Source organism: Microcaecilia unicolor, chromosome 3 (genome assembly GCF_901765095.1).
Source record: "Microcaecilia unicolor chromosome 3, aMicUni1.1, whole genome shotgun sequence".
Lineage (NCBI taxonomy): Eukaryota > Metazoa > Chordata > Amphibia > Gymnophiona > Siphonopidae > Microcaecilia > Microcaecilia unicolor.
In genome coordinates, this window is record NC_044033.1 from 208,459,319 (window position 1) to 208,472,440 (window position 13,122).

At 47.2% G+C, this 13,122-nt stretch overlaps 1 protein-coding gene across 3 annotated transcripts in view; it reads right to left on the reverse strand.

Annotated features, from left to right (window-relative positions):
* Positions 1–13,122, reverse strand: part of ATF6B (activating transcription factor 6 beta) — a 64,643-nt gene that overhangs the window by 24,264 nt on the left and 27,257 nt on the right. For all 3 annotated transcript variants that reach the window (XR_003941511.1, XM_030197299.1, XM_030197300.1), the window contains one exon: positions 265–341. Coding sequence is in view for 2 of the 3 variants with exons in the window: in XM_030197299.1 (XP_030053159.1) it covers positions 265–341 (77 nt within the window). In the remaining variant the exon portion in view is untranslated. The remainder of the gene's footprint in view (positions 1–264; positions 342–13,122) is intronic.

Consider the following 13,122-nt stretch of genomic DNA (forward strand, 5'->3'; position numbering starts at 1 on the left):
CAGTCAGGTTTTCAGGATATCCAAAATGAATATGCATGAACCTGATTTGCCTACATGGCCTCCATTATATGCAAATCTCTTTCATGTATATTCATTGTGGATAACCTGAAAACCTGACTGGCAAGGGGTACTCCAGGACCGGACTTGGGAAACACTGGTATAATGAGTAGCTGAAGAACAGCACTGGAAGTGTTCTTCATGCCTCGTTTGCTCTATATAGAGGTACCAAGGGGGTGGGGAGGAAAAAGATAATGTAGGTATTACCAATGTATTCTCATCAAAGCATTGCAAGACGCTGCCCTGCTCCTCAATGTCTGCCATGTAATTATACAGGCTGGCATCTACAAAACACAAGGCGTGAGAGAGAGAGGTGAAGAGTTATTTTTTTTTTTATTTATTTCAACCAGTGGAAGATTAATTGTCAAGGCAATTTACACAATGAAAAAGCATTTTACCACGTAGGTGAAGGGAATACCTAAGATTCAGGTAATTTTGGGGAACAGTATTTTAAGTTTAGAAAATTAATATCCTAAAAAGAGGATATCCTTTTTAGATCCAAAATTTGCATTACTGAGCAGTGAAGTGACAGGCCTAACCCCTCCCCTTTAATAAATTTATCACCACCTGTATAACAAAGATGCCTGCATATCGCCAAGGCTTAATAAGGGACCAGATGCTTTTAAATATGGATAAAGCATTTGATTGCTTGGGGAAGGAGAAATTAGACCTTACCTGCTAATTTTCTTTCCTGTAGGCACTCCAGACTAGTCAAGACGCTTGGATTATGAACACCTACCATCTGCTGGGAGGCATGCATAACACAAGTATCTTGACCAGTCTGCAATGTCTATTCTTTAAGTCAATAGCAATTCGGAAAGAGAACACTGTTTCATTTCCAAAGGAAGTCTTCTTGCACAATGAGCAATGGGTACCAGGAACTAAACTACCAAGGGCCCGACATGCAGCCCACGCCAGTCAGCGGTTTTTAAGCCACTGACAAGATGAGCTGAATTAAGACTGGATATTCGATGCCAGGCCGTATCCAGACTCCGGCACTGAACATCCGAGTACGTGCGGAAGTTAACCGGGCACCAGCTGATAATCAAAGCAGTGAGCAGTTAGCGGATAAGGTTAAGACAATCTTTTGCTGTCCTAACCTTATCCACTTACTTAACTGGTTAGCAGCCTGAATATCACCAATAATGGGGTTAAGCACTGGCTCCACCCCTGGACCACCCTGGCACTAACCGGACAATATCTAGGCAGTCACAGGCAAAAGTCAGTGCTAAAGCATTTTCTGTTCCAGCAGGCAGCTGGGTAAAACTTGGCCTTGATTGAATGGTGACCTGTAACACTTTGAAGTTCTACTCCGCCGCTCATAAGAATATAACAATAGCTATACTGGGTCAGACCAATGGTCCATCAAGCCCACCATCCTACTTCCTGCAGTGGCTAATCCAAGGTCATAAGCACTCAGCAGAAACCCAACCAGTAGCAATATTCCATACCACCAATCCCAGAGCAAGCAGTGGCCTCCACAATGTCCATTTCAATAACAGACCATGGACCTTTCCTCCAGGAACTCGGCCAAACCACCGCCGCCATCACATCCTCCGGCAACGAGATCCAGAGCCCAAGTGAAAACATACCCCCCCCCCCCACACACACACACACACACACACACTTGCTCCAAAAGTATTTCCATGCGATCTCATTGAGTATCTCCTGGTCTTTGTATTTTTTAGATGAGTGAAAAATTGATTCACTTCTACCCGCTCCACACCACGCAGGATTTTGTAAACTTCTATCATATCTCCCCCTCAGCCGTCTCTTTTCCAAGCTGAAGAGCCATAACCTCGTTAGCCTTTCCTCATATGAAAGGAGCTCCAACCCCTTTATCATTTTTGGTTGCTCTTCTTTGAACCTTTTCTAATTCCGCTATATCTTTTTTGAGATACAGAGACCAGAATTGAACACAATACTCAAGGTGAGGTCACACCATGGAGCCATACAGAGGCATTATATTTTTGGTCTTATTTGCATCCCTCTCCTAATAATTCCTAGCATCATATAAGTACTACTACTACTACTACTTAGCATTACATATAAGCATCGCCATGCTGGGACAGACCAAGGGTCCATCGAGCCCAGAACACTTCCGACAGCGGCCAAAAGAACAATTTGTCCCGCCCATCCCAGAAATAGTGGATTATTCCCACGTCCATTCAATAACATTCTATGGCCTTTTCCTCCAGGAAGCCGTCCAACCCTTTTTTAAAGTCCGCTAAGTCAACGCCTTAACCACTTTTTCTGGCAACGAATTCCAGAGTCTAACTACGCGCTGAGTGAAGAAACATTTCCTCCGATTCGTTTTAAATTTACTACACTGCAGCTTCATCGCATGCCCCCTTGTCCTAGTATTTTTGGAAAGCGTAAACAAACGCTCCACATCTATCTGTTCTACTCCACTCATTATTTTATATACCTCTATCATATCATCGCCCCAGCCTCTTCAGCCTTTCCTCATAGGGAAGTCATCCCAACCCCTGTATCATCTTTGTTGCCCTTCTCTGCACCTTTTCTAATTCCACTATATCTTTTTTGAGGTACGGCGACCAGAATTGAACACAATACTCGAGGTGCGGTCGCACCATGGAGCAATACAACGGCACAATAATATCCTCATTTTTGTTTTCCATCCCTTTCCTAATAATACCCAACATTCTATTTGCTTTCCTAGCCGCAGCAGCACATTGAGCAGAAGGTTTCAACGTATCATCAACGATCCCTTTCTTGGTCCGTGACTCCTAACGCTGAACCCTGCATGATGTAGTTATAGTTTGGGTTCCTCTTTCCCACATGCATCACTATGCACTTGTTCACATTAACCGTCATCTGCCATTTAGACGCCCAGTCTCCCAGTCTCGTAATGTCCTCTTGTAATTTTTCACAATCTTCCCGCGATTTGACGACTTTTAATAACTTTGTGTCATCAGCAAATTTGATTACCTCACTAGTTACCCCCATCTCTAGGTCATTTATGAATATGTTAAAAAGCAAAGGTCCCAGAACAGATCCCTGAGGGACCCCACTAACTATCCTTCTCCATTGCGAATACTGACCTTTTAACCCTACTCTCTGTTTCCTATCTTTGAACCAGTTTTTAATCCACAGTAAGACACTACCTCCAATCCCATGTCCCTCTAATTTCCTCTGTAGTCTTTCATGAGGGACTTTACCAAACGTCTTCTGAAAATCTAGATACACAATATCAACCGGGTCACCTTTGTCCACATGTTTGTTTACCCCTTCAAAGAAATGCAGCAGATTGGTGAGGCAAGACTTCCCTTCACTAAATCCATGGTCCATGCTTTTGAAAGTGCTCTGTAATTTTGTTCTTGATAATAGTCTCTACCATTTTGCCCGGCACCGATGTCAGACTTACCGGTCTATAATTTCCCGGATCTCCTCTCAAACCTTTTTAAAATATCGGCGTTACAATGGCCACTCTCCAATCTTCCGGTACCATGCTCGATCTTAAGGATAAATTACAAATCACTAACAGTAGCTCTGCCAGCTCATTTTTTAGTTCTATCAGTATCTTGTGATGAATACCATCCGGTCCAGGAGATTTGCTACTCTTCAGTTTGCAGAACTGCTCCATTACATCTTCCAGGTTTACAGATATTTCATTTTTTCTGACTCGTCAGCCTCGAATACCCTGTCCGGCACCGGTATCCCTCCCAAATCTTCCTCGGTGAAGACTGAGGCAAAGAACTCATTTAGTTTTTCTGCTATTTCTTTGTCTTCCTTGATCGCCCCTTTTATACACCGGTCATCCAGAAGGCCAACCAATTCTTTTGCCGGCTTCCTGCTTTTAATGTATCTAAAAAAATTTTACTATCAGTTTTCGCCTCTAGCGCTATCTTTCTTTCAAAATCCCTCTTTGCCTTTCTTATCAGCGCTTTGCATCTGACTTGACATTCCTTATGCCGCTTCTTATTTTCTTCATTCGGTTCCTTCTTCCATTTTCTGAAGGATTCCTTTTTAGCGCCAATAGCCTCCTTTACCTCATTTTTTAACCATGCCGGCTGTCGTTTAGTTTTCCGTCCTCCTTTTCTGATACGTGGAATATGTTTGGCCTGGGCCTCCAGGACGGTGTTTTTGAACAGCATTCGCGCCTGTTGTAGGTTTCTAATCCTCTCAGTCGCTCCTCTAAGTTTGCTTTTCCATCTCCTTGCTTTCCGCTTTCCTTTTACTCATTGAGGTTCTTTTTCTTTTTAATTTTAGTTAATTGTAAACTGCTTCATATGGCCCTCCTCAAAGGTGGTATATCAAAAACTAATAAATATAAACATACCAATGGCAATGTTCACAATTAAAGGAAGTCAAAGTTGTCTGCCTCTAAAAATTGTACAAAGATGTTAGTAAAAAAAAAAAAAAAAAAATTACAGGTGGTCTTTGCATCAACACAGGTAGGTTGAAAACTGCATTTTTTTTTAAACTACCATCTTTGAATGATTTCCAAAGGCAGGGAGTGTATGTTTAGTAAGGTGTGTTAGCGTTTCTAACGCGCCCTTAAATTTAAGGGGCTATAAACGGTAATGCGCCTATACACCTTAGTAAACATAGGCATAATTCTAGAAGGGAAAGCCTTCACATGCTTTCCCTTTGAACTCTGTCCTGCTGTGCTCAGATTTGAAAATGTCCTTGAAGGCTTCTATATTTTGTTTGGTTTATTGATGGCATTGTTATTATACTGCTTATTGTATATTTTGTATCAACTGTACACCATTTGGAAGGGGCTTTGTTTTGCCCCTAATAGTGGTATGTAGGAAATTAAGAGCCTGATATTCAGTCTGTGGTGCTCAGCACTTTTTAAGGAGAAGTTATTTATTTGTTTAAAATTCCTATACTGCACAATCCAAAAGTTCTCAGCGGTTAACAAAATATACATACATAAAATAATAAAATAAACATTTGTTCTTACAATTATAAAACTTCAAAAGGCCCTGTTTACTAAGCTGGGCCAATGTTTTTAGCGCGTGCTAATCGTGTAGCTGCCCATAGGAATATTATTGGGCGTCTACACAGTTAGCACACGCTAAAAACGCTAACGCACCTCTACCATGGCTTAGTAAACAATGATTGTTAACAGACCCAGAAAAGGCAGCCGAGGGGAAATATGATAGAGATCTATAAAATAATGAGTGGAATTGAACGGGTAGATGTGAAGCGTCTGTTTATGCTTTCCAAAAATACTAGGACTAGGGGGCATGCGATGAAGCTACAAAGTAGTAAATTTAAAACGAATCTGAGAAAAGTTTTTTTCACTCAATGTGTAATTAAACTCTGGAATTCGTTGCCAGAGAATGTGGTAAAGGCAGTTAGCCTAGCAGAGTTTTAAAAAGGTTTGGACTGCTTCCTAAAGGAAAAGTCCATAGACCATTATTAAACTGGACTTGGGGAAAATCCACTATTTCTGGAATAAGCAGTATAAAATGTTTAGTACTTTTTTGGGATCTTGCCAGGTATTTGTGACCTGGATTGGCCACTGTTGGAAACAAGATGCTGGGCTTGATGGACCTTTGGTCTGCCCCAGTATGGCAATACTTATGACTAAAGTCCAGTAACTCCAGTCTAATTATTTCTGCCAGTTTAATCTTGATCTTCTGCCACTCCATAAGCTTGCATAAAAAGATAAGCTTTTAGCTCTTGTTTTAACTGTTTAACTTCCTGAATTTTTTTTTACCCTTAATAGTTAGCTATTCCACATAGAAGGGCCTGCTACATAAAAAATGGTTGCTCTGTACCCTTTCAATTTTATAACTCGATGTGACGGCACATCTAAATTTTATTTACTTTTTATTCATTTAGATTTTGCTCACACCTTTTTCAGTAGTAGCTCAAGGTGAGTTACATTCAGGTACACTGGGTATTTCCCTGTCCCTGGAGGGCTTACAATCTAAGGGTAATGTTTACTAAGATGCGCTAGAGTTTTTAGCACATGCTAAAACGCTAGAGAAACCCAAGAGAATATATGGGTGTCTCTGGCGTTTAGCATGCGCTAAAAATGCTAGTGCACCTTTAGCACAGTTTAGTAAACATCCTATATAATAAAAAGCACCTCCAACGTTCTGAAACTGACTCCGTGGCAGTAAAAGGTTGAAGGGTTCGTTCTGCCTCTAACGCTGTATCCATCTCCTGAATTTACGTCACGTACTTCCGGGTTCGTCACAAACAGCACTGACCAACAACAGGATAGCAGCACGAGGCACAACCTCAACATCTATAGCCTTCCCTTCGAGTTCGTTCCCTCAGAGTCCTGCCCTCGCAGAAAGAGGAAATGACATCAGCAGGCGGGACTCAGAGGGAAAGAAGTCGAACGGAAGGCTACAGACGGGCAGGGCTTTCAAAGACGTGGCCACTTCGACTGAGGTAAACAGAGGAACGAGGAGAATCGATGGGTGGCTGGAGGGGGGGCAGGGGAGCGAGGAGAATCTCTGGGTGGCTGGAGCAGGGGAGAGAGGACAATTGCTGGGTGCCTGGGGGGGGTGCAGGAGAGAGAGAGAATCGCTGGGTGGCTGGGGGGGGCAGGGGAAATAGGAGAATCGCTGGGTGGCTGGATGGGGAGGCAGGGGAGACAGGAGAATCGCTGGGTGGCTGGAGGGGGGGCAGGGGAGAGACGAGAATCACTGGGTGCCTGGAGGAGGGGGCAGGGGAGAGAGGAGAATCGCAGGGTGGCTGGAGGGGGGGGGCAGGGGAGACAGGAGAATCGCTGGGTGGCTGGATGGGGAGGCAGGGGAGATAGGACAATCGCTGGGTGGCTGGGGGGGGGGAAGAGAGAGGAGAATCGCTGGGTGGCTTGAGGGGGGGCAGGGGAGAAACGAGAATCACTGGGTGGCTGGAGGGGGGGCAGGGGAGAAACGAGAATCACTGGGTGGCTGGAGGGGGGGCAGGGGAGAGAGAATCGATGGGTGGCTGCAGGGGTGGCAGGGGAGAGAAGAGCATCGGTGGGTGGCTGGGGGGGGGGGCAAGGGAAAAAGGAGAATCGCTGGGTGGCCGGAGGGGGGGGGCAGGGGAGAGAGGAGAATCGCTGGGTTGCTACAGGGGGGGCAGGGGACAGAGGAGATTTGCTGGGTGGCTGGAGGGGGAGAAGGGGAGAGAGGAGAATCGCTGGGTGGCTGAAGGCGGGAGCAGGGGACAGAGGAGACACACTCGTACCCAGCGGTCTCACTCTGTCACACACTCACACTCACACATTCACTCTCTCTCTCTCTCTCTCACACAGTCACTCTCACTCACACTCTCTCAAACATACACACTCCGAGAAAAACCTTGCAGCGCCAGTTTCATTTGTATCAGAAACGGGCCTGTTTTACTAGTAAGAACATAAGAGTAGCCATACTGGGTCACACCAATGGTCCATCTAGCCAGGTCACAAGTACCTGGCAGAAACCCAAATCGTGGCAATATTCCAGAACCCCAAAGAGTAACAAGAATCTGGAATCCCCAAGAACAGCAAGATTCCATGTAGAACCCCAAAGAGCAGCAACATTCCATACTACAAATCCCAGGGCAAGTAGTTGCTTCCCATTTCTGTCTCAATAGCAGACTATGGACTTTTCCTCCAGGAATTTGTCCAAACCTTTTTTAAACCCAGATACGCTAACCACTGTTACCACATTCTCCGGCAAAGAGTTTCGGAGCTTAACTATTTGTTGAGAGAAAAAAAATATTTCCTATTTGTTTTACAAGCATTTCAAGGGCCCTATGTTTGTACCGGAGGCAATGGAGGGTTAAGTGACTTGCCCAAGATCACAAGGATCAGCAGTGGGATTTGAACCAGCCACCTTTCGATGTCAAGACCAGAGCTCTGACCACTAGGCCATGCCTCCACTCCACAACTGTTCAGCAGATCTCAAAAGCCTTGAGGGTTGGTATGCATGCGATTTTGCTGCCAGCACTCCTGATACCAGACCTACTAAAATCTTGAATACTAAGTACAATATTTTAAACTTAATGCAAGGAACGAGGAGAGAGGGGATATCATAGAGATGTTTAAATATCTCAGTGGCGTTAATGTACAGCAGGTGAGCCTTTTTCAAATAAAGGAAACCTCTGGAATGAGAGGGCATAGGATGAAAAGAGGAAATAGGCTTAGGAGGAATCTAAGAAAATACTCGTTCACGGAAAGAGTGGTCGATGTGTGGAATGGCCTCCCGGTAGAGGTCGTGGAGATGAGGACTGTGTCAGAATTTAAGAAAGCGTGGGACAAACATGTGGGATCCCTTAAGAAAAGGAGGAGTTAGTGGTTACTGAGGATGGGCAGACTGGATGGGCCATTTGGCCCTTATCTGCCGTCATGTTTCTAAAGCTTTCAGGGCTCGTGAGATAGGCTCATATCTGTTGGCACCCACTAATACTCTAGCAATAGTTTTGTGCAATTTGTAAAGCTTTTAATAGTCACAAGGCTTTGAACTACAGACCTGAAGTTTTGAGGAGTTCAATTTCTATAAGGGAAAATTAGGTTCTTACCGTGATAATTTTCTTTCCTTTAGTCATAGCAGATGCAGCCATTACAGATGGGTTGTGTCCATCAACCAGCAGAGGGAGATAGAGAGCACACTTTTTTCAGTGCCTCATACCAGCTTGCTCCACTGCCTCTCTTCAGTATTTGAAGCTTCCAAAGCAGTATGGCAAACCGCAATGGGAATAACATGAGCTTTCCTCACAGCGAACGATGGCCCTACAACAAAGGGCATTAACTCAGAATGGAGGGAATGAAACATCCTCCCGGAGGGCATAAACTCATCCTCCACTGAGACATAACTGGAGGGAGTAAACTCATCCTCCAAAACATGAAACTGGAGGGAATTAAGTCATCCTCCTTTAATTGAACAAGAATCCTGAAGACTGTTTTCCGACTTTCTCCCAAGGACGGAATCTCCAGGAAACACGAACAGAACCTGAAATAGATTTACAGCAGATAGCATCAGACAGGGAGGGATCATGGCTGCATCTGCTATGACTAAAGGAAAGAAAATTATCACGGTAAGAACCTAATTTTCCCTTCCTTGTCATCAAGCAGATGCAGCCATTACAGATGGGATGTATCAAAGCAATCCCTAGATAGGGTGGGAACAAGCCACACCACGCGCCAGCACTTGCGCTCCAAAATGTGCATCCCTCCTGGCAGCCACATGCAGCCTGTAATGTCGGGCAAAAGAGAGCTTAGAAGCCCCTGTTGCTGCACTACAAATCTCTTGAAGAGAGAGTGCTCCAGTTTCAGCCCAAGAAGAGGAAATTCCTCTAGTGGAATGCGCCTTAAAGGCATCAGGCGGAGGCTGGCTGGCAAGCAAATAAGCTGAAAAGGTAGATTCTTTAAGCCAGCGGGCAATAGTGGCTTTAGACGCTGGAGACCCTCTGCGAGGACCTGATAGCAAAACAAACAGATGATCAGAGGTCCTGAAAGAGTTAGTAACTCACAGATACTGCAGCAGAGTCCTGCGCACGTCCAACAGGTGCAATTGCCCAAAAGATTCTGGAAACTCCTCCTCGACAAAGGAGGGCAAGAAAATAGGTTGGTTTAGGTGAAATGCTGAAACCAACTTAGGCAAGGAAGGCACGGTCCGAACCGTGACCCTGGACTCTGAAAACTGCAGAAAAGGGTCTCTACAGGACAGCGCCTGGAGCTCTGACACCCGTCTCGCCGAAGTAATGGCCACTAACAAGACGGCCTTCAGTGTCAAATCTTTCTCTGAAGCACGCCGAAGCAGTTCAAAGGGAGCACCCTGAAGGGCCTTCAGCACTAGCCCCAGGTTCCAAGCTGGACAAGGGGAGGATGGAGCCGAATCACCCCTCTAAGAAACCGTGCCACATCCGGATGAGCAGCTAAAGACACGCCTTCAACCTTGCCACGCAGGGAGGCCAACGCTGCCACTTGCACCCGCAGGGAATTATAGGCCAAGCCTTTTTGTACACCATCCTGCAAAAAGTCCAGAATCAGCGAGACAGGAGCCCACAGGGGTGTGATCTCTCTGGAAGCACACCAGACTTCAAACTGGCGCCAAATCCTGGCATAAGCCACGGAAGTGGAACGCTTGCGGGCTTGCAGGAGAGTGGTAATTACTTTATTGGAATAGCCTCTGCCTCTCAATTGCGCCCTCTCAATCGCCAGGCCATAAGACCAAATCGGCCGGCGTCCTCTATGGTCACCGGACCCTGTGACAACAGGTTGGGAACCAGAGGTAACTGAAGGGGATCCTCTACGAGCATCTGTCGGAGGTCCGCATACCAAGGCCTCCTGGGCCAATCCGGGGCGACAAGAACCACTTCTCCTGGATGCAGCCGAATCCGCAGGAGCACTCGCCCTCGCCCTCGAAACCTTGGGGTCATCTTTGACTCTTCTCTCTCCTTCTCTGCTCATATCCAGCAGATTGCCAAGACCTGTCGTTTCTTTCTTTACAACATCCGTAAAATCCGCCCCTTTCTTTCCGAGCACTCTACCAAAACCCTCATCCACACCCTTGTCACCTCTCGTTTAGACTACTGCAATCTGCTTTTTGCTGGCCTCCCACTTAGTCACCTCTCCCCTCTCCAGTCGGTTCAAAACTCTGCTGCCCGTCTCATCGTCCGCCAGGGTCGCTTTACTCATACTACCCCTCTCCTCAAGACCCTTCACTGGCTCCCTATCCGTTTTCGCATCCTGTTCAAACTTCTTCTACTAACCTATAAATGTACTCACTCTGCTGCTCCCCAGTATCTCTCCACACTCGTCCTTCCCTACACCCCTTCCCGTGCACTCCACTCCATGGATAAATCCTTCTTATCTGTTCCCTTCTCCACTACTGCCAACTCCAGACTTCGCGCCTTCTGTCTCGCTGCACCCTACGCCTGGAATAAACTTCCTGAGGCCCTACGTCTTGCCCCATCCTTGGCCACCTTTAAATCTAGACTGAAAGCCCACCTCTTTAACATTGCTTTTGACTCGTAACCACTTGTAACCACTCGCCTCCACCTACCCTCCTCTCTTCCTTCCCGTTCACATTAATTGATTTGATTTGCTTACTTTATTTATTTTTTGTCTATTAGATTGTAAGCTCTTTGAGCAGGGACTGTCTTTCTTCTATGTTTGTGCAGCGCTGCGTATGCCTTGTAGCGCTATAGAAATGCTAAATAGTAGTAGTAGTAGTAGGCCACGGAGGGAACACATACAGTAGGCCCGGAGGCCAGGGTTGAGCCAAGGCATCCAACCCCGCCGTGCGAGGATCTCTCCGTCTGCTGAAGAAGCACGGGACTTTGGCATTGGTGCTTGTCGCCATTAGATCCATCACGGGCTTGCCCCACTTGGCACATATCTGCAGGAACACTTCGTCTGCAAGTTCCCACTCCGCTGGATCGATCTGATGCCTGCTTAGATAATCGGCTTGCACGTTGCTCTGACCTGCAATGTGAGCTGCCGATGGAAACTGTAGATGCAGCTCGGCCCAGTGGCAAATTTGTTCGGCCTGCGCGGCTAGAGCTCTGCACTGAGTGCCGCCTTGTCGATTTATGTAGGCCACTGCTGTCGTGTTGTCCGACATCACTCTGACAGCCAATCCTTCCAGGGTCACTTGAAAGGCCAGAAGCGCCTGAAACACCGCTTTCAACTCTAGGCGGTTGATGGACCACTCCGACTCCTTGGGTGTCCATAGACCCTGGGCATGCTTCCCCTTGCAATGTGCGCCCCAGCCTTTCAGACTGGCATCTGTCACCACTAGGCACCAATCGGGGAGCGCCAGCGGCATTCCTCGCCGCAGCATGCTGTCTGAGAGCCACCACTCCATGCTGAGTCGGGCCGCAGGGAGCCAAGAGAGTCTGCATTGGTAATCCTGAGATACTAGAGACCATCTTTGGAGTAGAGCATACTGTAGAGGTCTCAGGTGCGCTCTCGCCCAGGGCACCAGTTCCATGGTGGCCGTCATCGATCCAAGCAGCTGGACAATGTCCCAAGCTCGCGGGCGGGGCATCCTCAGGAGCAGACGGACCTGATTCTGAAGCTTGCACCGCCTTTGCTCGGGTAGGCACACATACCCCGAGTCTGTGTCGAACCTGGCCCCCAAATATTCTAGAGACTGCGAGGGGGTCAGGTGACTTTTGCCAAATTGACGACCCAGCCCGGAGATTGAAGTACTGAGACCACTCTGGCTGTTACATGCTGACTCTCTGCAGCAGAGTTTGCTCGAATGAGCCAGTCGTCCAGGTACGGGTGAACCCGAATACCCTCTCGCCTTAGAAAGGCAGCTACTACCACCATAACCTTCGAAAAGGTGCGGGGAGCTGTGGCGAGGCCAAAAGGCAAGGCCCGGAACTGGAAATGTTTTCCCATCACCGCAAACCTCAGAAACTTCTGGTGCGGGGGCCAAATTGGAATGTGCAAGTAAGCTTCTTTCAGGTCCAGAGACGTGAGAAACTCTCCTGGCTGTACCGCCGCAATGACGGAGTGCAGGGTTTCCATGTGAAAATGCCACACTCTCAGGGACTTGTTTAATTCTTTTAAGTCCAGAATAGGGCGAAAAGACCCTCCTTTTCGCGGCACCACAAAGTAGATGGAGTAGCGGCCGCAGCCGTGTTCGGCGGGAGGTACCAGGGACACGGCCCCTATCTGAATCAGACCTTGTAAAGTCTCCTCTACCGCCGCCCGTTTGGTGGCAGAACCACATCGGGACTCCACAAACACGTCTCTTACAGGGGCATCGAATTCTATTCTGTAACCGTCTCTGATCAGGTCCAAGACCCACTGATCTGAGGAAATGTTGGCCCACTCCTCGGCAAAGAGGGAAAGACGTCCTCCGATGACAGGACATGAGGAGAGGGCCGGCGCACCCTCATTGAGAGGGTCGCCCCTGAACTCCAGGCCTTGAGCCAGTGGCTGTGGAACGTTTGTCCAAGCGAAAGGAGTTCCTCTGCTGAAAATGGACACGAGAAGTGAACCCAGCAGAATGCCCCGGGCGGTACCTTCGAGCTTCACACGGAAGCAAGGTCTGTAAGAGGAGTGGACCGCCGCACCCTTAGAGGAAGGCCGAGGCCTATCTTCGGGCAAGCGCTGGGGTTTAGCCTCACCCAGGCCCGTCACAATTT